General features: G+C 44.8%; 1 protein-coding gene across 9 annotated transcripts in view; it reads right to left on the reverse strand.

Annotated features, from left to right (window-relative positions):
- Rbms1 (RNA binding motif single stranded interacting protein 1) overlaps positions 1 to 27186 on the reverse strand; it is a 217737-nt gene that overhangs the window by 115521 nt on the left and 75030 nt on the right. For 2 of the 9 annotated variants that reach the window (XM_085681058.2, XM_085681057.2), the window contains exon 1: positions 17950 to 18278. The exons of 5 other annotated variants lie outside the window; for them this stretch is intronic. In XM_085681058.2, coding sequence (XP_085537184.1) covers positions 17950 to 18018 — 69 coding nt within the window. In that variant the 5' untranslated portion in view covers positions 18019 to 18278. Of the gene's footprint in view, positions 1 to 17949; positions 18279 to 27186 lie in introns of those variants that run through there. 2 more of the 9 variants (XM_085681059.2, XM_085681060.2) reach the window with 2 other exon arrangements.

A 27186-nucleotide genomic window follows, 5' to 3' on the forward strand; every position in this document is an offset into this window, starting at 1 on the left:
ACAAACCCTAAAACTGCTCCTATACCTGCTGCCAGAGGAAGTCCCGCCTTATCTGGGGTGATGTGGAGGTCAATGAAAAAGAAAAACGCCAATTCGTCACCATCCCTGTACTTGGTCGCTGAGATGCTTCAGGTTCTCCCCTCATTGCTATGTCTTTCCCACAAGACCCCTAATTCTTCAACCCTATCACGCTCACACACACACACACACACACACACACACACACACACACACACACACCCCAGAGAGTTGAAAAAGTACTGAGTAAAAATGTGGCAAGAAAGAAAACAAGAAAAGCATCAAGCAGCCTCTCCTCTTCCCGGGTTTCTGGGTTTCAGCCAGGCCCTAGGATTCTGGTGGCCCTGGGGTTTCTGCTGGCTCAGCACCCATGCAGACTGCGCCCTGACACCCTTTCCTGCAGACACACTCAGGTGGCCCTAGTGCATGAGTTCAGCTATGCCAGGACTCAGGTTAATGGAGTTTCCCAGGAAAAGTACTGTTGGCTTTTCTTACATCAGCTTTAAGTGAAGCATCCCTATTTTTCTATAGAGTCAATTCTGACTCAATTACTCATGAACTTGTCAATTCTTCACCAAGCTCCCTGTACACTTCCTACCTGTATCACCCTGTAGACTTCCTGTCTGTATCACCTCTGGGCTTAAAGGAAACCGTTATCAGACAGTTCGTTCTACCACTGAAACAACACACAACTCTCGGAGGGACTCCTCGAATTTCTGCGAGTTTCTGAATCACACATAGAACCTCTGATGACCCCACCCTGTTGAGAAGGCATGACACAGACAGAGACAAACATTTCCATTTTTGAGATTCTGACTGAGACCACATTCAAGAAATAGAAAAGCAGGAGACAGTAGGGCTGAGAGAGACTGTCACTGAGATTCCAGGGGTACCTCTTATATAAGCTCAGTCCCATCCATGGTCCCTTAGATGGATTTGCATCCCTGGGGTCCTTCGGCTGTGTCTATGCCTTTTGCAAAGCAGCTACCACCCAGTGCCCCATTCCCCAAAGGCTCTGTCTTCCAGCTCTTCAGATGACACAGGAGGGCCAACAGGAAAAGGCGTCTCCTGATTCTAAAACTGCACCCTCTCGGGACACACCCTCCGGATCCTCTTTGAGACCAGCTGAGCCAAGCAATTTCTGTGTCCCTGCTCTGACACTGCAAAGCAACCACCCAAGTAAGAGAGTGGTTCCATGGCGTGTCACGAGTTCAATGTCCAGCTGTCTAGGTTACAACTCTCTGCGCCTCCCTAGGACAAAACAAACATAACTGGTTGCTTTGAAAATCCCAATGACTCCATTTTGGGCAGAAAGTGCAGGGCACCTATGGTGTCCTTCCTGATACTCAGGGCTGCCCAGCAGGGACACAAGCTTGCTGAAATAATCACCCCTAAGCATGTCTAGCGTCACACAATGGAAGCGGTTTTTGAAAACTGGGCCTGAGTAGATTACTGTGTTCAATACAGTAAGGAAAAGGATTTTGACAGAAACTCTGTGAAGAGAATCAGCAACTATCATACCCTTAACAACCCACAAATTGCATAACTACAATGCTACAAAGGAATTGACAGGCTCTGGGGTCCACATATATTTAGCAATCTAGTTGGTAAGGAGAAACACACCCAGCCAGAAGGTTAAGGAACAGTGCAGGCAATCATTACACACAAGGAAGGGTCTGTTGTACAAAGAAATGACTAATTTAGCTGAGTCCCTTAAAAATTAATGCCATCTGCAATTTGCTCTGTAGCAAAAGGGAATTTCTTTTTAACATGAAGGCTAACAAAAGTGAAGCACCTGTTTGTTAATGTAGCCTATACACACCATTACGTTCTTAAGTTCCTACGTAAGTATTAAAAAGTTCGACTTTAATCCCACTTTATAGTCTCACCCAACTGCTCTGAATCTCTAAGTCCTAACAATCTTCCCGAATGATGAGAGGAGTCCCTTCCCTTCCTCAGAGGCCTGGTGGCATCAGGAATCCCCTTCCCAGGACAGAGAGAGCGAGAGCGGCTGGGTTTTTCCAGCACACCCCCACACATCTCTCAGGTGTGGTAGATGAAAACACCACCGCATCAGGGCCAAGCTCTGGCAGAAGTTTCAGGCAGACCTGGAGACAAGGGGGAGGTGAACGGGGGTGGGGAGGCCTTCTGCCTTTTTCCAGCTACTTGGAATGCTCTAAACAAAAGCTTAGGAGAAAGGAGTGAAAAAGAAACTTCTAGAAGCTGGGAGAAATTTTGGCCAGAAAGGTGGAAATGAACCTTTGAGACAGAACAGGAATTCTCAAGCCCCTTGAAGGCTACAGTTTCAAGCAGATGCTTCTGGAATCATTCATGAACCAATCTACAAAAATATGTATCTTCTACCCCAAAAGAGAAAAGGGCCCTATGACTATGTCCAATGAGTCTCCAGTATAAAACTCCCACCATGGAAGTTCCTGTAACTATCAATGTGTCATTAAGGATTTTGGCCTAACTCACAGACCCAACTGATGAATTTTGCCTCAAAGGAATGAATGCTTAGTACAAGGCTGTTAGGGATAAAATGCATCCCCTAAGCAGACTGGAATTCTGACCTCCCAGAATCCTGGAATGTGACCTTTTTATCGTCAATGTCTAAACAGAGGGAACCAAACACCGTGACTGGTACAGAGCACAAAAGGGAAAACCTGAGCACAGGGAAACATGGTGAGAACGTCGCATAAATGCTGGAGTTACAATGCCATGTCAGGTAATAGCAAGAAGCAGGCAAGAAGTCAACTGCAGGGCTCTCTGGGGTCCTGCGGCGGCAGCATGGGCCTACCAGCACCCTCACTGGAGTCTAGCCACCAGAACAGGAAATGACCCAGGTGAATGGCACTTCATCACAGTGGCCCTAACACATTACTGCACAGTGCTTCAGTGCAAACACACACGTCACTAACAGCAAGTTTAAAGGCGAACGTCGGCATTTCCCTCCACGTAGCCTTCTGGGTTTTACCGCCGCTTTCTCTCCATTTCAGAACTGTGACCAAATCTTTAAAATTTAAAAGGAAATGACTAAAGGTAGGGCTGGGGAGATGGCTCAGTTGGTAAAGTGTTACAGAAACATGAGGACCTGAGCTCATATCCTAACACCTATTCTCACAAATAGGAGAGAGGAAAGAGAGAGAGAGAGAGAGAGAGAGAGAGAGAGAGAGACAAAGAAGACAGACAGGCAGACAGGCAGGCAAGGATAGAAGGAGAGAGTGAGGAAGATGGGAAGACACAGACAGTCTGGCTAAACCTGTGAACTCCAAGTTCACTAGGGACCTGTCTCAACGATAAGGTAGAGGGTGATAGAGTAAGACACATGACATCTATATTTGGCCTCCATATGCATGCACGGACGAACGAATGGACGGACAGACAGACAGAGGCAGGCAGACAGACAGAAAGTCACTATAGCACTGATGACATAAACACGAGAATGCCTCCCCATACATAACCAAACTTATCTAAGATTGAACTCAGAGTCAAAACCAAACAATGAATCAAACCCAACTTCACATGGTTTCACTTGGTGTGCATCTTACACAGACTACGTTGGACTCACTTGGTCTGCATCTTACACAGACTATGCCTGACTTACTTGGTCTGCAACTTACACAAACATTGTTGGATTCACTTGCAGTGCATCTTATACAGACAATGTTGGATTCACTTGGTGTGTATCTTATACAGATGATGTTGGATTTACTTGATGTGCATCTTACACAGACCATTTAACAGATATCATCACTGTTTGCTTTGGTTCGTGCCCTTTCTACTCCTTTTGTACACCTTTTGGTAGCAGAGCTCACGAACAAAGAAGGAACTACCTATAAGGAGTAAGCCAACTACGCTGTGTGAAATGAACACAGCCTACGCTGACTTTTGTACTTAGGTCTTACAACAGCCACCCCTGTAACATCCATAGCTGCTGCTAAGTTGCAAACTTGGTACTAACTATGGCAGAGACTTAGAGAAACAAAGCCTGGACACTTGTCAGCGCAGCACTAGGTAAGCCATGAAAGGCACCAACAACGCCATAGCAAACCTCCAGCAATTATTTCCCTTGATCACCAAGAATCCCAGTTCCTCTGGGTCCTGTTTCCAATACTCCTTCATATATCTGCCCAGGTAACACTGAGAAGGTACCTTTCAGAATCTGAAACACTTTCTCCCTTGAACTTCCCTCAACGCTGTCCAGGTTTTCCACGTGACTCTCACGTTGTTTTGAGACCGAGTCTTGCTAGGCATCTATGGCTGCCTAGAACTCAGACTCCTCCTGCATCTGATTCTCTAGTGATAGAGCTACAGGTGGAAGCTACCAACACTTGACTTTCTACCACGTCTCCTTAGGGCAGTCAACTGTGAGTGCTAATACACACTTCAAATTCAATGCCACACATGAGCAGCTTGTGTCTGCGGTATCTCAGTGACAGGCGAGTGGCCACTCAGAACACATGGCGGGCATCCCCGATGGGCGGGCTCTTGACACAGGGGATTGTAGAGCCTCAGCTGCGGTCTCCTTCACACAGGAACTTGCACCTAGAAACCACAGGGCAAACCCCGCATGCTAGAGTAAAGGGGGCAGGAAGAGGCTAACATGCAAATTTGCCTACCCACAGCCAATTATATGGAAAAGACAAAACTAATTTGGAGAACAAAAGAGTATTCGTTAATAATTGTGTGTGGGTTTTCCAGATCACTGGTACTTTACACTGGGTTGATTTTCCAAGTCACAGTTATCTTTATTTGATAGAGACCTGAAAAAAAGTCATAAAAGAGGTGGGGAAATCAGCCTTTAGAGAGAAGAAATTAAAAGAAAAACAAAAAACAGCTGAAAAGAATGCTTCATTCAACACAGCACTGCCAAAGGCCTACTTAGGCCAGAGAATGGCTTTCAAACACTCAACGAAATTCTGAAGCCCCATCAATCATTTTTTTAAAAGACAGACACAGTACTAATTATTCATTAGGAGAACTTTGGTGCAAGAGTGTGGCATGTTTGGAAAAGTGAAAATGGCAGCGGTCGGCCATGGCAGTGCTGGATCCAATAGCTGAGATTTTCAAGTTGGGAGACTAGATGGCTTTGGATGTCAGTTCCTACAGAGGAAATGAAAGTCGGCAGCCAGTCGGATAATCTCTACTGCTCCTTCCAACATCAAATGTTCCTTGAAAGTCACCATTGCTCAAACTGTTTCTCAACATATTGTTAATAATACAGGGTTAAGGAATTCCATGATCAAACAATTCCGGAAAATGAATGAAATACATACAATTGGACAAGTGCCTTCACGGCAGAACTTCAAAAACGTCTCTGAAATTTTAAACTGTTACTCTCCTAGGCGGTACTACGCAGCATGTGATATCGCCAACCTCCTTTGAACACGGAATACTTTAATTCCTGGAAGATTTTCAACGTTTAATAGAATCTGAGAATCTCAGCAAACACAACTGGGAAACAGCTCTAAACAACAAACTTCAGGAATCAAACTTAAAACCAAATGCCAAGGGAAGCAAGATGCTTAACAGTGGAGGCATCCACGCAAGACCCCTTAGGCTTCGCGGGACTGGTTACAGGTCTGGGCGGTCTCAGCAGGACAGGCACACCAACTGTGTAAGCTTTCTCTGGTGCAAGCTGAAAGGCTGCTTCCGGTGCTCCTCCCCACATTTCCCGCTCATGACTGGAATGATGACACTCTTCTCCAGCTATTACAATCACACAATTTCCTCGACCCACACTCTTAGGTAAACGGACTTGTGAGGGAACACCTCAAGGGAGGCAGAGACAAGGGAGGGCAGCTGTGTCAGACGTCACACGTGACTCCATCTCCCATCTCAAAAAATGTCAAGCAGCCACGATCCCAATTTTTTGGGGGGCTGAGAAAAGACCTAGGAAACACAAGGAATGTGCTCGTGACCATAAATCTAATGAATTAGTTGAAATCCACACCTGTTTCCACATTTTGTCTTTCAAAGTAATTTGTGATGCTTTCAGTGTCGGTGAAATTTCCTAAGTGAAGTTTACCTTGTGGGTCAGGCAGGGAGGGAGGGGGAAAGAAAAACCAACCAAACCACAATATTCAGTTTGTGGTTCACAGCTGGCTGATATCTCCATGAAACAAGAATCGATGTAGGGTATGAAGGTACAGTCCTCTAATCCCTGGATTTGGGAGGTTGGGAGAGGAAAATTATGAACCCAAAGGCCAGCCTGGGCTACAAAGGAAGATCCTGTTTCATTTTAAAAAACTTTAATACAACTCATTTTTAAAAGCTTATAACAAGTGCCAGGTGGTGGTGCGGTGCACGCCTTTAATCCCAGTGTTCGGGAGGCAGAGGTGGGTGGATCGCTGTGAGTTCGAGGCCAGCCTGGTCTACAAGAGCTAGTTCTATGACAGGCTCCAAAACTAGAGAAAAACCCGGTCTTGAAAACACAAGGGGGGAAAAAAAGATAAAAGCTTCTAACAAAAGTTATAGGGAGGCATAATTACGCAAGCATTGGAGAGCTACTTCTTAATAGTAATGGGCACCCAAGTCCTTGCCCCACACAAGGAAGACAGTCACTAACCTTACATTTACCCACCTCCAAAATGCCACAAGGTAAGGTCATGGTTTCTGCCCTCATTCCCAAACTGCAGTCAGGGGTGGCAGTCTTACAATTACTCCACTTTCAGGATTTTGACCCTGCATATTTACCGGGGCAGGCCCCATTCCTAGGAGTAGTTGGTCAACATAAAAGGGACTCCAGTTTCATTTTTTTTAAATGTGAGCCTTTTGTTTTGTTTTAGTATTGTCTTGTTTTCTTCTTTTTAAGTTGTTTTAATTTTAGTTTTTTGGGTTTTTTTTTTTGAGTGAAAGAATATGAAGTTGGGTGGGGAAGATGTAGAAGGAATTGGGGAAGGGAAAAGAATATGGTCAAACTATGTTGTAGTTTTAAAAAAAAAAACCTGACCATGAAATAACAAAGTTTTTTTTTCTTTCTTTCTTCCTTCCTTCCTTCCTTCCTTCCTTTCTTCCTTTTTTTAAACAAAATCCCCTCATTCTCCAGACTTTTCTTGTGCCTGAAGATCCTGAACATGCCCGGCCACCCTTGAGCTACCTGCATCCTCAGTATTGCTAACAACACTCTCAACTTTTAGATAATTCCCCCTGGGCCAATGACAAACACCCTACGGACCCATTCCCCAGAATCCACCCTGGTTTATTACTGAAGAAAAGATCAGACTATTTTGCTAACACAGGCTGCTGGGTTCTCACCACCGCTATCCTTACCCTATTTCAGTGCCCACCAACTCCCCAAGAACTCCAAATGCTCCCATCAGACTCCTGGAAAGAACCGCCCCTCTCATGCTTCCGTCTTGTCTCTCCGTACAGAAGACCTAACACCCTTTTGTCTTCCCCGTCAATGGCTCCGTCTCACACCTAACCCAAGCCTGTCCCTGACATTCTGACATCCAGTTCCTGTAGGGCCAACACTTACCTCAGTCTTTCTTAAAAAGAAAGCCTACTTCCATGGCTCTTCGACCAGATTTTAAAACAGACTTCTGCAGGCTGTCACTCTTAACTGGGAGGGACTCCTTTCCTTTTTCTTTTTTTTTTCTTTTTTGGTGCCTGACTTTCCAAAGACACACCCTCCTCACTCATCCATTCTTTAAACCTTCTGGAATGTGCCTCCTCCTGCTCCCCCTTCCTGCCCCATTGCATACATTGCTCTCTGTGGAAACTTCAGATCCAGAGACCCACAACAGGACCTCCTGACAGACAATTCTAACTGCCTCTCACCAGCCTTTGTCTTCCATGACCTCTGGGCATCATTTACTGGGGCCAACATGCTCTCCTTGAAAGGGCTTCTCAGACTCTGCCTTCTGTCAGAGTCCTGATATTTCTGTCACCTACTGCGTCAAAGGCAGAGCTGCTCCTTCCTGGTTAGAATTCACCTCCCCAAGGTTTGACTTAATTTCTTTTTTTGACACCCTGCTCCCTGGAGCTCCTCTCCCCAGGCTCCACTTCTATCCTCTAACTGCCTTCTGAACAAACTGATCATAAGAGGGGAGAATAACAAGCAATTGGTGGAGCTGAGTTACAACGGTCAGGGCAAACTCACTGCCTTTCCATAGAAACTTCTTCCTTAAGTGGCAATGAATCTGCTAGCCCCTTCTTGTGTCCTCTATGTCTGTCATTTTCCTGTTGAATTGGGAGATGTTTTAACCTGTGGCACCTGTTTTGTTTTGTTTTGTTTTCGAGACAGGGTTTCTCTGGGTAGCCCTGGCTGTCCTGGAACTCACTCTGTAGACCAGTCTGGCCTTGAACTCAAGAGACCCACCTGCCTCTGCCTCCCAAGTGCTGGGATTAAAGGCATGCCCCCTGAACTCCCCACACACCTTCTGTGTTTTTTTTTTATTTCATAGATGCAATAACTCCACACTGATAGGTGGTCTAGATGACCAAAACAAATAAAGACCAGACAAAAGCAACAAAAACACATTTGAGGCCCCTGAGATGGCCTAGTGGGAAAGGGTGCTTGCTGCCATATCTGGTTTCTTGAGTTTGATCCCTGGCAACCACACAGTAGAAGGAGAACTCTGAATGTCAGGATGATCATGGGGGTAAAAAAAAAAAAAAAATCTATGCACCCATGCAAGTCAGCCAAGTCCACCCTGACTTGAAGGCAACTCCTAAGAAAGCTGCAAAACGTACATGGCCCACTGTGTTTCTCTCCCGGAAGTATAAATGACCCATTAAAGACTGGATACTTCCCTTCAAAGAAACTGCTGTGAACTCCACAGGACACTTGGCATTCCTAGTGTCTGGACAGAATGCCAGCAGTAAAATTTAGCAATCCTACCCCTCCTTATTATAACATCTTAAAAATGTAGACAATCTCTGTTAACAGAAAGTCCAAGCTCTCCCATTACCGAGCCCAGTGTTAGGCAAACAAGCTACCGGAGCTTTTCAATTTCCAACCCAAGACTAAAACAGGGGACTTTCTTTTCTTGAAACCCTTTCCTCTCTCTCTGGTCCACTGCCACCACTCCATGTGACATCTCTATTTCGATGGCAACACCTTCTAAGCGCAGGCTCTGCTCTCATCTATTCTGGCAAGTGTGGCCTCATGGCTCTCTGCCCTTCAACCTCTGCCCTGCATCCTGCTAATAACCTCAACCACTCACTGGTCCCCCAGTGAGAGCCACCTTCCCCATCTTCAAAGCCTCTCTTGTCATTCAGCATTCACTTGAAAAGAAGCACATGCACAATGATGCAGCCGGCGTCCCATCTCCTGAGTAAGAAACACTGGTGGGTCCTAGAGCCAGCTTTCACATCAGCCACAAAAGCCTTTGGAGGAAACAGCTGATAAATGGAACAGTTTCAGTGCCAACCCAGGGGCCTGTGCAATGGAATGGTAACCCCTCCCATGAAAAAAACTGAATCGCTTTCCGGTGGTTCCTCACCATCCCTTAGCTATTTCAACAGGCAGGACACCCAGCTTCCGGGTGCTTCTCACTAGCCTGACCGGCTCCTTACTTCCTTAGGACGTGTGACTACTCAGAAAACTCTAGCTTATCCTATACTCTCAGTAACCAACAAGACATTTCTGAGCTGCAGCTAAACTTTTCCTAAACCTGCTTGAGTTGGTGGATAATTTGACCTGTAAAATTGAGACTAAGAAAGAGATGCAAGTACCCTGCAGACTACGGGAACAGAAATGCTTAGGCTGACCATAGAGAGGTCTTAATCCAGAATGATGTGGTTCGTTCTTTCTTTCATTTTTGTTTTGTTTTATTTTGCTTTGTTTTTGTTTTTCAAGACAGGGTTTCTTTGTGTAGCCTTGGCTATCCTAGAATTAGTTTTGTAGACCAGGCTGGCGATCTTCAAACTCACAGAGATCCACCTGCCTCGGCTTCCCAATAGCCGGAATTTAAAGGCATACACCACCACCACTCAGTCAAAATGTTTTAGAACTTGTTCCCCCAAAGAAGGGAAAAGAACATAGGACCTAAGTGCTAGACGACAGGAATGAAATGAACGGGAACGGAGAGGAGGACAGAATCTAAATTAGTGGGAAATAACGAGGCTACATATTGTTCCCATCCTACACAGCACCAAATTTACACAACCTGCAGAGCTATAGTCAACTCACCTATGGGTGAGCATGGATGAGCAAAATGAAAAATGGCACAGTGACACCATGTCTGTCTCTTACCCTGTTCCTTAACCCCTGGCCCTCTATCTGTCCTCTTCTGGCCCTCAAGCCTTGGAGTCTCTGCAGCACATACCAGCAACGTCCCCTAGCCTCTCCAAGTCCCCTGGGTTGCATATTGAGAACTGCTGTGTTTGTCTTCTCTCGCTTACAGAAATCCTCCCGGCTTCGTTATACATTAAACACACCTCTTTGAAGTCACACCTCCCACCAAACTGCAGTTTGAAAAAGCTGTAAAGGAAGTTTCTGACGAAGACAATCATGACTAGTTAAAATAAATTATAACCAGAGGAGAACGTGCCAGAGAAGAACAGCCTGGGGTTGCCATGTGTAATGAAGGCAGCAACGAAAATGCGTGTGGGTATTTAATCTGTCCACAAAACTGCTGTATTTATCTGCAATGTTAAGTCAGCTGAAAGAATTGCTCGACCCTTACAACAGCTATCCTTTAAAGTTTCCGTGCTGGTTCGTTTTGTCAACCTGATACAAACTAACTATAGTCTTCTAGGAGAAGGGGCCTCTGATGAAGAATTGCCTCCATAAGATTGGCTGGTGGACAAGTCTGTGGGCCATTTTCTTGTTTGGCAGGGATGTAGGAGGCCCCAGTCCACTGTGCGTAGTGTCACCCTGGGCAGGGGTGAGAAGCAAGCTGAGCAAGCCAGTAAGCAGTGTTCCTCCATGGTCTCTGGTTCATTCCTGCCTCCGGTTCCTAGTTTGAGGTCAACCCTGAGGTCCCTGACTGATGGACAGGGATGTGGAAGTGTAAGTCAAATAAAAATGCTCCACCCCTGCCCCTAAACTGCATCTAGGCATTGTGTTTAAGACAGCAACAGAAGCCCAACTACAATAGTGACCTAGAATATGAAATTCCACATATTTGGCTACATCTCGCCCCCACGACTTCATGGAACTAAATTAGCGGCTTAAAATTCTGTGTGTGTTTGTTTGTTTTTTTTATAGAGCTTAAGTGGTCTGTTCAAGATAGGAAAATCTAATGTTCTTAAAAGTAAAAAATATCAAAAATAATTTTCAAAAAGGTGGCATAGTTTTTTTTTAAGGTAGAGAATCAGAAATAACAAGAAAGACTTCACACCTTAAAGCTAAGACCCAAAGAGGGAAATAAGCAGACACAAACACACACACACACACACACACACACACACACGGGGGGTGGGGAGAGTTTGTGTGTGTGTGTATGTGTATGTGTGCATGAGAAACAAATAGTGCTGTGTATGTATGAGAAAGCACTGATGTGTGTGGGGTGTGTCCTTTTTTTATGATAAACTCTTGCTTTGCTGCCCAGTCTGACCTTGAGTATCCTTCCACCTGGGTCTCCATGCACCCTGGTATGCACCCTGGAGGCAAGCCCTATGCTGGGTCTCCACAGTAGCTAGGACCACAGGTATTCACCCTGGAGGCGAGCCCTATGCTAGTCTTTAACATTCTCAACATGAAAGAATTCTTTAGTATTTCACCACAATTTTGAGAGACTTAAGTACCCTTTAAAGATTTTTCATTTTCAAAAAATTGATAACCCAAGAGCTATATACTTGTATTCGAGGTGGCAAGAGTTAAGAAAAGTTTGAAAAAATAAAACAATATGAAGAGCCAAGAGAGGAACCCAGTCATAATCTACATAACAGAAGAAGTAATGAACGTTTTAGAACACTTCCTCCTGGTTCAGTTTTACTTTGTTTACTATTTATTTGCAGAAACAAGGTCTCACTAAGTAGCTCAGGCTAGCCTCAAACTTGAAATCCTCCTGCTTTCGTCTCCTGAGTGCTCTGATTATAATCATCACACTCAGACCCAGTATTTTAAAGTTAAGATTTTAAAAATTGCATTGAGTATGCAATTAACAACCACAAAGTAATGTCCCCCCTACTTTGCATTTCACCATTTTGGAATTCCCTGTGCTTACAGTGGGGCCCACATAGATTTATCTATTTATTTCTCCGGGTCACAGGAGACTGAATAAAGGTGTCATTGATTCTCACTGTCACTTACAAACTGGTGAATACCAACAGCTTCATTGATTCCTTAGCTTAACCTAGAATTCTGTTTCCCTATTTATTTATTAACCTTATCCTAAGTCCAGGAAACCTTTCCTCGATGTCTACCATGTATCCATCCTATTTTAAACTCCAGGAGGTTTTAGAATGCAGCTGAGCCAAGTACTCTGAACAAATGCAAGTTGAAAAACAAACACCCACCAAACACCTACAGACACCCAAGGACAAAAGGAAACAATGTTTCTGTTTCTGAGTGAGTAAGGTAAAGATGCCATCTTTGAAAAATCAAACACACAAACGCAGCAGAGGATGGACTCCAGGAAACCAAGTCTGCCTGTGCTGATGATCAAATCTGTCAGTTTTAAAGCAAATTTAAGCATGGCTAAGGATGATCCGTGGGTTTTGCTTCCTGCTTTCAAATACCTGCATAAAGTAAAAACTAGAGATGGGAGAGCTTGGTTCTCCAGCGTAAACTGCACACACACACACACACACACTACAAGAGGAACTGTTTAAAGGCAAAGATCTACCTTTCTGCTAAGTACTTCTTTTTTAAAAATGTGGTTGAGAACTCTAAGTGCTTATACCCTCCTCTGAGGCTGCCCACAGCCTTAAACACAGTCCCTTCTAAAGAGACTGTAAACAGGGTCCATTCTTCAGAGACCATGTCAAGGTCTCCTAGGGCCTCACAGTGTCTCCAGGGACCACTTGCTGCTGCCTGCTCTGTGGGGACATTAATAATAATCACACCTTAGGAGGACTTAACAGCCACCACCTTGTGAGTGCGCGCAATTAGCTTTACTCAGCAGAACCTCAGGTCAGGGAAGTGAAAAGGCCTGGGAAAGGTAGAGGCAGAGCTAGAGCCAAGGTATTGCAGTGCAGGAGGAAGCTGCTGACCACAAAGGCTGAAGAAGGTGAAGGGTGAGATCTGCATTTTCATCAGGCCTTAAGGGATGTGCTAAGAGGCAAAAAAAAAAAAAAAAAAATTAAATGGAAAAACAAGAACAGGATGTTTTATAATCATGCTTTATAACTAGTTTTACAAAAGTGAATTGGGCTCCCCAAGATAGAATTGCGGGATTTAGCAAATAAAAACATGCAGCAAAACAAATTTGAGACACTTAGACTTTCAAAAAAAAAAGTTACCTGAGATCCTAATTTTACTCAACATCCAATGTGCAATATGCTAGCTGACAACCCTGGAGCAAAGGCCTTTTTGGAACAAACAAAAATCACCAATAAATTACAGTGTCTCAATTCCCCGGCTAAATGGAGACACCCTGTGCACTACACGTCTTCAGAAGCTAAGTAAAGGGAAGTGCAGAAGGCTCAGCTGCTCTTGACAGGGCATCTCCCTTTTTTTCTGGTCGCAGACACAGCCCTTGACCCTAAAGACCTGGCTTTCACTAACCAGGCCATTTAATTTCCCTGCCCATTTGGTTTCCAGTGCCTTCTCCATTTTGTATGGATATGCTGGGGATTAAACTTCACTGAGGTGAAGGGAGGAAATGACACACGCGCCTCCAGTATTTCCTGCTCCATGAGAATGGCAGAAACATTAGCCACAGGAATCTGGACCCCCCCTCCCCTTACAAAGAAACAGATCAAAAATGCAATCATTTTAACAGTTTATGGCGCAGATTCGTGACAGCTGTCTGTCCGTCCATCTATCTCATAAAGGAAGGGGAAAAAGGAAATCCAGAAATGTGTCCAAAATATAACGTGAACTACGGAAAACAGAATGAGATGCCAACAGACACACCTCCCAAGAATGGTGTGCAGCCAAGGAGGGGTCCACCCTTCACAAAAGCCTGTGAGCGGGCACCCGAAACTCATCACTCTGGATCACAGAGACTAGAGTGGTCACGGAGACTATTGAACCACAAACACACAGAGAGAATACAATAGAAAAAGAGACTGAACTTTATTCACACATACCAAACCAACCTCCCATCTCCGCCTCAATGTTTGCCTTTGTGTAACAGAAACATGTTGGGATTGGCTTAGGCGCTAGTCACTGAAATATCTTCCACACGCAACTTCAAGTCTACAAACTTCACGAAACACGGTCTACTGAGCAAACTGCCGTGCGCAGAAACTGCTTGGCGAGGAGTAATCAACAGCTTTCTGTGTCATCTCCTCAACGGGGCCCAACACTGAATCACTGTGGAATTCCTCACGTGCAACTACACCCAGTTAATCTTCAAGAAAGCAGCAAACTGTGTAAATCTACTTAAACCGGGGGTGATAGGCACTTCACTTGCCAAAGCCAGCGAGGTTTACTAAGGAACTCCTCTTAGATGGCAAGCCGGGCTCATTGGTGAGAGAGACAGACAGACACACTCAAATTCTTAGTGCTCGCTCACCTACTTCCAGAACCCTATGACAAACCACTAGGGCAACACACTCAGCCAAGAAGGCTTTGCGACATGTCATGATCTGCAAAACTAATACGTCATGACATCACTAAGTCAACTATCCCAAGAAGGAGCTGCATGAAGGAACTCAGGAAACATGACAAAAAAGAAAAAAGAAAGAAAGAAACTCAAGATACATAACCCGAAATAAAACTGGAAATACCCACTTTCAGTTTGTAAAGACTAAAGTATGAAGCACTTTCTTTTCCTTTCAGGTCACAGTGAGATATTTTTCACAATTACAAAAGTCCTGATCAATGGTTTCATTTCCGTTGAGGGATGCTGGCTGCACATTACCAGTCTGTATCTACTTAAGGAGTACCATGTCTACAAGTCACAACCTACAGTGATAGTATGAGCCCATGTCGTCAGAAGCTTAAACTACTAACTTTTATCTAGGCACTGACTAACAGGGAGCCCCATGAGCACTCACACGTCTAGGCTGCTGGCCTAAGCCAGGCAGGTGGATGTGCCCACGGGCCTGCGATGCAGGAAAATCCTGTTTATCCCAGGTGCCCTGGCTCTGGCACTTGGGGAGAGAAGGATGAGCAAGGCCCACCTCTGCTTCCACTGAAATTGGGTGACTCCTACATATGTAAAATGCAGAATGGACGAGCCATCGTTCAGCAGAGCAAACCTCAGACATCAATGCTCACACCAAACACCATGAACTCATCAAGCTCAGTCACACCCTTCCCTTCTGTGTCACAGCCCACGCCCACACACAGACGAGGGTGGGGAGGGGACGAGGGAGCCATGGGGACTGACACCAAGAAACTTTGCATGGGTGTTCCCTGGGATGAACTGAACATGGCAGAAGGCGTGTCCTGTGAGGTCTTAAAAGCCAACTGGCTGGAATTGAAGTCCTGGCTCTGCACACTGGGTGGTGCGGGCTCTGGGCAACTTATTTAATCCCTACCTCAATGTTCACCGTAAAGTGGAGACTAACACGGCCTGCCTCACAGGGCTGCTACCAGTGTGGTGAAATCTGTTCATCCACAGAAAGTGTTCAAAATACCAGGCAGCAGAGAGTGAGCTTCTCCTATTCTACGTGCAGAAGAGTGATTCTGACGTGAGCACGTTCCAAAGGTGATTTAAGTATCCCTTACATTCCTTCTTTTACTCCTCAAGGAAGTTATCCGAAATCAGCTTCTCACAGCTGCTTATGTATTTCTAGATCAAAATCAACCCGCAGTATAAGTCTTTAAATTGCCAATTCTGTCACCAAACTGACGAAAGCATTATGCACTGAAAGGTGCAAGCTTAACATCACAGAAAATTAGTGTGTGTGTGTGTGTACGTACATATATATATGTATATATATATACATACATGCACACACACACACACACACACACACACACACACACACACACATATATATATATATATATATATATATATATGATTAATTAGATTTCCCATTCAGGCTAAGCCAGGATGAGATCATGAAGTCACTCAGGGTAACCCAGGCCCCTGTGCTGGAAGTGTGCTTTGCCAGTGAAAGGCAAAATACTAACAAAAGAGACCTTTGGCTCAAATACCACTGGTACCCGGGGTCTTGTGTCTGTATAATGCCTACACATTCATTTCTTTCTTTGCCTATAGAAAAAAAGAAAGAAAGTCTGTTTGTTTTTTCTGATTCAGTCAAGCCCTTCCGTCTTTGAATCTAAGGAGAGTCCTGAAAAGACTGCATCTTATCAGCCAGCTCCAGCCAGCAGGCTGCCCCCCTCCACACACAAGCCGCCAGCCTCTCTCAGCAAAAGGCCTCCCCCTCAGAGCCTTTTCCCATTTCAGAGCTAACACCCTGCTGGGCTTTGACAACAAATAAATGAACACACAAGGCCCTAACATAATTAGCCATCTTTTCAGGTAGAGAGAGGTGGTGGGGAGGAGGGGCTGGGAGAATACTTTCTGTAAATTGGCTTGGCTTCTGAAGCTGACGCTAGGACAGAGCATCTGAGGGCACTTATTTTAAATAAAGCCACATGAAGTGAGTTTTGGAGATGCCTGCTTGTGAACCCTGACAATCTGGTCACTGATGTCAGCCAAGCCGTCAGTACAGATTTTAATTTTTGTCATCCAGGTGAAAGTGACTGTGATTTGGACATGGCGGGCATGAAAACCAGGGACATTTACCTCTTTTAAAGAGAAATTTAACCAACAAAGAGTCAAAAAGAAGAAAACAGAAAATGATACTTTTTGACACTGTGGAAACATTTCAGATGGACTGATGGTGGGACATAGTTTTTGTTTGTTTGTTTGTTTGTTTTATTTAAAAACGCAATCTAGACAGAGGGAGAAATAATCCTGTGAGCAGCCACAAGACAGTCACCAGGCATCACGCCACGCATCTGGATCTTAATGGAACCACAGTTTTCAGGGAGGGGTACGTTTGCTGGTATCATTACTGGGATAACTTAATTGATCTGTCTCTGAGGCTGAGGATGTAGACTAGAGATTTATTATGGAGGGAAAAGATCTACAATACTGTTCAGGCTTTTTTTTCCTCCCAACAAGCCTTCTGCCACTGACCTCTAAATGAGTTTAACCTTTTCTAAACAGACCTACACATTTTTAACATAATTTAGAGCTAGGTTTTGTTTTTGCTGCTGCTCAGACTGTGGGATTTATCACAACATGGCTTCAGTAACCTCCTTTCAAAAACAAAGATGAAAAACAAAAGACCGAAACTAAAACCTGCCGGTTGCACTCCTATTCCAGGCAGGGGATTCGAATCTAACCTTTTAAGAGCCTTTGGCGTTCAATCTGTTAGAAAAATGTATGAAACAAAATTAGAATAGGAAAAGGCGTGTGTATGACTCAGACGTATCCCAGTATCTCTGTCACAGGATTTCCCTGTGTTTCTAAAAACCCTGAGAAAGTGACAGAAGTTCCTGTTTTTTTTTCTTCTCCTCTTTCTTTTAAAAAAAAAAATAAGAAGGGGGCGCGCGCGAATAAATACACACACACACACACACACACACACACACACACACACACACCACATACACACGTCTTCCGGGTTCCCTATGAATCAGACAGGTTTCTTGGAGGTCCCCAGCGCAATGCCCAACGGTGTCCCCCGACTTATGCCGGGCTCCTCTGCACACAAAGGTCTTCAAGAAAACCCCAAACTTGTTGCGGGCCGGCGGAGCCCCTGGCCCCGCGCCAGTCCGTCCCACCTCTCGGCCCGTCCCGGTCCCGGTCCCCTGGGCATCTCCCCGCCCGCCGCCTTCTTCCGAGACGCGGTCACCGCCCCGCGCGATCGCCGAAGGCCCGGGGAGCGCGGCAGCCTCACCTGCTTGCGGTAGGGCGTCCTGCAGCCGCCGGCGGCGCCAGGGTGGCCGCTGCCGCTGGGGAAGATCATCGCGGGCGCGGGGCGCTGGGGAAAGGCGGGCCGCGGCGCTCCGGGGAACTCCCTCTTGGCTGTCCGGGCCGGCGGAGGCTGCGGCGGCGGCCGGGGACTGGCTCGCGGCTCCCGCCCTAAAAGTGCGGCGCGGCGCGCGCGGCCGGCGACTCTCGAGCAGCTCCGGGGGCCGCCGCCCTGCGTGCCATGGACCGGAGTTCGCGCGCGGTGCCGGCGGCAGCGGACGAGCAGCGCCGCCGCGTCCCCACCTCCCGCCGCCTCAACCACCGCCCCGAGAGCGCGCCGACCGGGGGCGGGGAAGCGGCCGCGCACCGCCTAGTGCCGCGCCCAGCCCTCCCGCGCCTCCCGCCCGCCCGCCGGCTCGCCTGCTCGCCGGCCGCGCCCGCTCCCCCGGCCTCGGCCCCCGCGCACGGCCTCCCCGGCTGGGGCGGTAACCCGGACTGCGCGGCGCCCCCATCCCGCGCAATGGTTGGGTCTGGCGCCCCGCGGGCCGCACATTCCTGGGAGCAGCCGCCCCAGGCCCTTCCTTAGGCGACGCGTCGCCGGGGCTTCGCGCCCCACTTGGTAGCCCCTTTTAAGGGCATCGCTTCAGGAACCGCTGGAACACCTGGATAGGAAGCCAACTGGCCGCCTTTTCTTTCATCTTCCGCATCAGTCCCAGTTCCCGAAAAGGCGCGGATAATTACTCCCACTTCCCGGTACAAAATCAGTCTTCCAGCACACCTCTTCGTCCCCCAATTCGCATGCTACACTTTTGTAGAGCAAACGGGTTTTTCTCTCCGGTCCCTCACCCAGAGACGCCCGGGAAAGTTTTCAATTTCATTCTTGGGCCACAGAGAAAGAGTTTTCCTTCAAAACGGCAGTATCAAAAAGGCAGTGAAAATCATATAAGCCATCCGAGTGGGAGATGTGTCCTTCCTGAAAACGACATTAATTGGAACAGGAATGTGCCCTCAACTTAGTTATTAAATACGACAGGGGCAAGAAAGGGACAAAGACAGGAGTAATTTCCTTTGTTCCCAGGTTGAAAAAAATAAAAACTGCTTCTCCCGCGGCCCATTTCACAGTCAGGCTTTGAACCTGTGTGATGCAGAAACCTCAAAAGCGAGTGGTCATGACATGCATGCCATTTCTGGGTAGGGTACTATGACTGATTGCCGTCTTTAAATTGGCGGACTCCCTAGCGAGTATTCCAGTATTCCGGGATTACAGCCATGGTACACACGCGCGCACACACACACACACACACACACACACAGGTCTTCCTTGGCTTCTAACATCTTCCTGGAAAGGCCCATCTGCTATGATAATGAAAAACCCCAGCTTGTCTACCAAGTGAAGGGACTCAACTTCTGGCTGTCACCATGGAAGCGGTGAATGTAGGCTTTCTAGCAAAAGTGAGGCCATTCAGAGAGGCCTTTCTGACAACAGCAAGTTTTGAAAGATAGACTTCCCAGATATCTTGCTGGTGACCTGGCAAACTGCTTCCGTGTTCCCCCAAGCTCCCAAAAAGTAAAGAGATAGATACTAAAGTCTCTCCTACTTAGAGTAACCACACACACACACACACACACACACACACATACACACAACCCTAATTCTTTTCATGTATTTTTTTTTTAAAAAAAAGGAGAAAAGAAAGAATAGGGTCCTTGGTGCACAATGGGCAAGTAAAAACTTTGTCCATAAAATTTACGGGATCTCTGTCCCTTAAAGAATTTAAAGATTATAGGGCCTGTGCAACAGCGGGGGATACCAGAACTACCTTCCACTACTCCATATATGCAGTTGTGGTCTCCTCTCATGACCCAGCACAAATATAACGTGGAGAGATTTAGTTCCAACTGTTCAGGTCAAAGAAGCCTTTTCCAGAGGACTTACTAAAGCTCCACACACAGCCTGTCCCCTCAGCCATCACCAGGATTCCAAACAGCCATCTATAGAAAAAGGCCCCATGCACAACCTCAGTTGTCACCACTGGTCTCTTAGGAAACCACAATCAAAACCACAGAAGAACAGTATTAATTTTTTTTTTTTATGGTTTTCCCCTCGAGTCATGATGCACTTGCTGGGTTATGATCCACTGGATGTTGTTCTGTTCTGAAATGCTAACACTCAATTGGATGGTAGTTCTCTAGAGATAAAATGTTAGCTAATAAAAAAAATTAAAGAGATAATCCAAAAAATATTCTGATACTAGTAGAATGTGCCCCCCCAAAAATGAAAGAACAAGAACTTTAAGACGAAAAATATCTAAGAATTAACATGTAGTTTATAGTGTCACATAAACTGCTTAATAAAGAGAAAACACAGGACGTGTTTAAAAAACAACAACAAAAAAAATGTACATTTGGGTTCAAAAGTTCCAAACATTAAATAGACCGAGAATTTATCTACGGAGCATTAATACAAAGAAGAGAAGATTGATCTTCCTAAAAATGCATGAAAGGTAACGAGGTCACTCATATTCAAAATATTCAACTTAAGGGAATAACAGGAATGTGAAATCATGTATATACAATCAAGTATTGATAATCCATGAGCACGTCAGAGCAACAACAGGGATGGAGTCTAGTGAGGTCCAGTTAGAAAAATGAACTTCTTATTTTTTTTAAGAGATGTATTTTAAAACAAAACGTGAAGAAACAAGTCTCGAGAGTCAGACTGCAAGCTGCTAAAGGTGAGAATCGGCTTTGTGGATCCCGTCCCCTTTGCAGGGAAACTGAGACCACAGAGGCCTGAGCTGTACACCTCCTCCTCCCCCACCCTCAGCCCTAGGTAAAGCTGTGGGAACCTGACCCAAGGGGCAGGCAATCCACAGACTGGCCAGTGACCTATGATCTGGGTGGGATTGAAAACATGAACTCGCCGATCTGACTCTCACCCATGGGAATTTGATTCAGAAAACTCCTAGGGCTAAACCAGTTAGGAAAGGGACAGAAACAGAGAGAGTGCCTGGGGGTAGAGAGGAGGCCGCGACAAGCCAAAACCATATGCGAGCCAAGGTTATGAGGAAGCAGAAACTATGAGTAAACAGGAAGCCGAGTGGCAGCAGACAGCAGGCTAGCAGAGCAGACACCAGGAGCCCTGAGCACTTGGTGGTGAGATAGATGATGGAGGGGAGCCACTCTCCCTGGAGATGCTTAGGCTCCTCAGAGTAGCAGCCCTCTCAGACACTGCATGTGCACTTAAACCACACCCCTGTTTAGATGCATTGAAAGAATTTCTTGTCTCTTTATAACACAAGATGCAAAATTAAAAGCAGAGCCGAACAAATCTCTCTATTTCAGTTCCCCACTTGCTCGGCACACGATTTGGAGCAAGTTAGTTGGCCTCTCCGCGGCCTAGGTTGTCTTCACAAGCTTGCTGTTCGTACAGTGTTACATCAAAAAGGTTCCGGGCTCAATAAACGGCAGCTGCTAGTGTTGTCCTCCCGGTTTTATAGCAGTGGGAGGTGGTATAATAATATCTCATGCTTGCATAGTCAGCCTGGAGGATCATCGAAGAACAGAGGCGAGTGTACATTGGTTCTCCGTGGCAAGAACCAGGCGCATTTAGCTAAGGGGAGGTCGTTTCAATGCGTGTTTGTTGGACGGCTGAATGAAAATGCCTTCTCAGGCTATCTAACTATAGAGGACATCAACAAGAAAACGGTTTGATACAGTATCTGTTCCAAGAGCCTAGATCCCCTGAAGAGTTTCTCTATCTTTTGTTCTCCGGTGTCCTCTCAAGAAACCACGTGTTAGAATACTGGCATTCCATGAGTAGCAAGACCGAGCAGCCTCCAAGATCACACTGTGGGCCAGGCGAAGTGTACACAGAAGGATAATGACAATGGAGCAACCAGGACAAGCAGAAGCCTGTGTGCTGGTAAGGGGATGAGACATGGGTAATGATGCCCTCTGTGATAGCAAAGAGCTTGCACAACTGGAATTTGAGGATGACATTAGAAGACATTCATCCCACAGAAACGGTCTTAAAACAAGACTCTGGTTTTTCAAGTTGCATGTTCATAAAGACTCCAAAAGGGGAGCGGGGCTATAAACCTTATGAGACAGAGGAGAAAGGGAAAGGCAAGGGAAACGGATTCACCTACCTGTTGAGGCCCTAAGCAATATCAAGAGTAGTCTTAAAAAGTGGAGGCCTGCGTAACGTTCAAAGCCTGAGCCCTGAAACTCTCTCAAGATCTGTAAGGTTGCATTAAAGAAGAAGAAGAAGAAGAAGGAGGAGGAGGAGGAGGAGGAGGAGGAGGAGGAGGAGGAGGAGGAGGAGGAGGAGGAAGAGGAAGAAGAGGAAGAAGAAGAGGAAGAAGAAGAGGAAGAAGAAGAGGAAGAAGAAGAGGAAGAAGAAGAGGAAGAAGAAGAGGAAGAAGAAGAAGAAGAAGAAGAAGAAGAAGAAGAAGAAGAAGAAGAAGAAGAAGAAGAAGAAGAAGAAGAAGAAGAAGAAGAAGAAGAAGACATATCTCAAGTTCCTAGGTATGGATCAGCCCCTGCAGCAGTAATGCAAGGCCTTAAGTAGTAAGTACTGGGCAAGAGGCCTATGCTGTAATGTGCTGCGGCAGTCCACAGCAGGGGAGATCGATACAGGATACAATATGGGTGTGGAATGCTTGGCTACATAAATGTTTTGTTCGGGAGCATGTTCAGAAGGAAGCCCTGTGCAGAAAACCAGGAAAAACAGACACGGACATGGTCTGTGGGGTAGTCAGAGCTGAGCTCATTGCTAGGGAAGAGTCAAAAGCCCACTAGTATCTATACTACTGAACCTCTTTTCGGCGAGCAACATTTGAGTTGAGTGACTAAGAACCAAAGCAAGCAACCAAAAAACAGTGCAGCCGAGGGATTTCTCAGTTTGAATAGTGTCTACCGTGGAAGCCTAGCGTGCGTTTGGTCCCCACACTAGTGTGGCGGAGCACAATTATAACCCAAGGCTGAGACAGAATCGAGCAATACCTCGGGCCTGCTGATCACCCAGGTTAGCCTAACTGGTGAGCTCCAGGCAGACGAAAGACCCTGTGTCAAAAGACATGCTTTTAAGGATGAATCCCAAGGTTGTCTTCTGGACCCCACATGCCAGCATCTGTACAATAGCACATGTATGAACACACCCACACATGCACACTTGTGTGAACAGAAAGACACAGACAGTGGGGTGGCGCTAACGTCTGAAAGGCTGTTCAACAAGATGAAAACAACACACTCCTATAAGTAAAGAGTGGGTCTACAGTGGGTTCTGTCCACATGTCACACACTAAAACACTGGAAGGACCCTGTTTTATTTGGGTCAAATTGGAAACCGAAAGGAAAAATAAATTTTTTCAACGTTGTTCCAAATCACAAACTTTAGTGTGTAAAATATTGGTGTAAGTTGTTCACATAAAAAAAAATCCCATTTAAATGTGTTTAAAAGCTCACAAACTTCTGACTGACTGCTAGCAAAATAGAAGTAAAAATATGAGGTCAACAAATTCCTTATATTTCCATTTTTATACAAAATAGAGTTAGGAAGTACCCTCTCTCTGAAACAGAACCATATTTTCTAGAATGTACTATTTTGCTTTTTACAAAAAAAGTTGTACATCTTTTTCCAGACTCAAAGGCTCCCTAGAGATGTACAAATTCACACATACAGAAATGAAAGCACTACAATAAAATAAAACTGCAGCTGTAAGTCTAGAATACACACAGAACACCATAAACACAGCCATATGCTGATGACGCTTAGGAGAAGCCATGCTTGGGTTGCTCCTAAATCGCTCCTAGTGAGCAAAGCAAAGACAAGAGTTTTGCCCAAGTGCAGCTTGTCTGCATGGATGATTAACTAATAATAGCTGTCATTTACTGTGTCATTTCACACAAGCACACTACAGACACAACACATGTCAGAATGCCTGTCGTTTTTACCCAAAGTCACAGATCCAACCCATACTACAAGTGGGGTTTGAACTTGGATTTCTCCACTCCCAAACCAAATCTGATATCTATATTACTACTAACTACTAATAAAGTTTATATATATAATATATATTATGTATTATAGCACTCTATTACAATGTTGGGGCATGGCCATAGCTCCCATCAGTCATAGATCTAGGGAACAACCAATCCTCTGAAGTGCCCTGCATTACCAACTCATGCTGTTCACTAGATTAAGCCTATGACATGCATTTTCAATTTAGGACACATTGGAATTGCATTGGGCTTATTAGAGTGCAATCCTATTTTAGATTAAGGAGATTTGGACACTGAACTTCTATTAAGTTGACTTGGGCAAACCTTGCACTGTTAGAATATATTTTGAATGGTTCAAATATAAATTCTTGCTTCAACCTAGTACTTAGATCTCACTTTACTAATGGTTACTAAGGTGGACTCTCTGGCCACCCATTTTATTTGGGGAGACAACTGGACGGATGGAATTGTGATAGAGGCAAGACGGACAATCTTCCACAAGCTGGCATGACGTTAAGAAACGTCTAGAATTCTTAAATGAAATTGGCAACATACTTTCCCTCAAAAAGCCATAGAAGACGTATTGGAGATTAGTTTAATTGTAAAATTATATGTCAACCAAAACCTTAAATACCATTTAGTACTTTATTTCTATGGAAAAACATGTTTCAACATTTTTTAAAGTTATAAATAATTTGGACACAGTTATTATTCTTAGCTTGAAAATATTAATAAAAATTAAAAGATCACTTAAATTTCTGGTATAGAAACTCTAAAAGATATATTCTTCCCTACTTTTTAATTAAAAACAACAGATAGCTTAGTCTTTCTAAAACAAAACAGAACAAAGTCGTTCAAATGAACAAGTTAAAACTTGAGTATTTTGTATTTTTTTCTTTCTATGATAATAAATTTGTACCTGTAGCTCACACTCTATAGAAAAAAAGTCATCAAGTGTTTGAGAAACTGGAATAAGGTAAAAGCCATTTTCACACACTGTGAGTTACCATTTTCCTCAGCTACCCACATGGAAACTTCTATCTTCTACCCTCTTCACTGTGGAGACCTAGTCTGGGTGCTGCTGGACCACGGGCAGACCTATAAAAGTCTGAGGGCCTGTTTTCAAACTATCTCAGATAACTCAAAGAAGTTTCCACAAATTGTAGTTAAACTCATAAGTTCTGAAGGAAAGCTATCATTATGGGGTAATCTCTGAAATTAGTAAGATAATCATCTCTGCACGTGAGCAAACTGGGGCAAGAGTAACAGCTGGGGAAAGGAGGGGGGATTCCTAATTGCACCCACCTCTCTGCTACGGCATCTTCAAAGAGACAGAAAGTAGTTAGGAAAATGAACAGAGTTTGTCAAAACTAGAGCCCACATCTTTAAATCATGGAAAACAAAATGAATTCAAACCTGGAATAGCCACCTCCTTTCCATGAGTAAAATTCAGTTAGATGAATGACAACTTTGTGCACAGCAAACTGTACCTGGGACAAACAAACCCCACGTCAGCTGGGAAGGGCGAAAAGGTTGGTTATAAGACAATACTAAACATCAGGGCAGGTCTCTAACAGGCGCTCAGCTCAAACATTCCAAACATGAGAGGAAACCAATGAAAAGTTCCCTTTCTCTTCAGGTGCTGAGCTTGTTATTAAATTAGGTCTATTTCACCTGAAGAGGAAGATGTTGGAATAATTAATGATGTCCTTAATGGAAATGAGACTGCTGAAAAGCTTTTCCTTCTCCAATGAATTATAAAGTTCAAGCCAGAATAAATAGAATTACAAGTGGATTTCTACTCAGTTGAATATGTATGAAGGCAAACTTTCCAACATTAGGATATGTAGCTTAGAATCCAGAAATAGGATACCTTAAGGAGCTTACATAAACTCCCCCCCACCCCAAGTGTTTTTAAGAACGACAAATTCTGGGTTCTCTAACACACTTAACGCATGGGGTATACGACAGACCTGTGGCAAATTGATACTCCCAAGGTGAAGGGAAGGCAAATGAGGAAATTCTGGGGTTGTCATGACAATATGACTGCTCATGACATCAGCAATTCCTAATTCCAAACTGTAAGGACACTCCTAGAACACTCAAGTCATATCAAGCACATACTCCCTGAACCACCCTCCATCCAACCCCCAACCTAACATTAAGTACAGTGGTTGAGTGCTAACCACAGGATTATTGTCAAAATCCAGACTCTGCTCACAAGAGAGAGACAGGAGGAAGTAGATAACTTCTGAAGACATCAGAATATTTCAGACACATAAACACACATGTATTCATAGTTGTAGGCATAATATATGAATCAACATGTTACCATTCATAAAAATATTTTATCATTCTATTAAAGACTCAAGAGATGTAGGCAGGACAGATGTCTCGATTCTTCTCTGTGAACAGGCAGGTTAGGCAACTTACCAAAAGTCATGAAGGCCAAAAATACAGAATTTCAAGGCTAGAGAGAATTGTTATCAGGGCAAATCCCTGTGTGTGGCATACAATAATCATTTAACAAATATTTTTTAAAATGAAGGTAGGATTATTTTATTACATGTATTTATTTTTATGGGGGAGCACGTGCTCTATATGTAGAGAATGGAGAATAACCTGCAGGAGGTGGTCCTCTCCTCCCATGTTTTGGGTCCTGAGGAGAGAGATCAGGTCATCAGGCTTGATGCCAAGCACCTTTACCTTTTGAGCCATCACATGAGCCCTCGACAAGTACTTCAGTGATTGAATGAGCACTGCTCTCGCTCCTTGGACACAGGAGCTAATGATAAATGTCTTACGTCACTCTGAACTTGCCCACATTTATAACAAACTTCAAGGCTAAGCCACCTCGGGAAACATCACTCCAGGGCCAGATGCTATGTCCTTTGGAGATTTATAAAGTAATTTTTCTGTGTTCTATACCCTTATAAAGTGGGGGTAAAGTCATTTTTGGTGGGGTCTCCACAACCTCCTGGGATTGCCCAAGCAGTGCATAAGCCCTTTGATTATCTACTTACCATACTGTCCTGCATCTGGGAGGTTTTGTCGGCTGAATGAATGGCAGGACAAGCTAGCTTTCTTACATAAATAAGTAAATAGTAAAGTGGCTGTTTTGTTCTTCAGTTCAAGACCATGAATACATGAATCAGAAAAACTGAATATCAGAGAAGTGAGCAAATCTTGGAGAATATATTTTATAAATGTTGTTACA

The sequence above is a fragment of the Myodes glareolus genome, chromosome 21, assembly GCF_982192425.1.
Source record: "Myodes glareolus chromosome 21, mMyoGla1.1, whole genome shotgun sequence".
Taxonomy (NCBI): Eukaryota; Metazoa; Chordata; class Mammalia; order Rodentia; family Cricetidae; genus Myodes; species Myodes glareolus.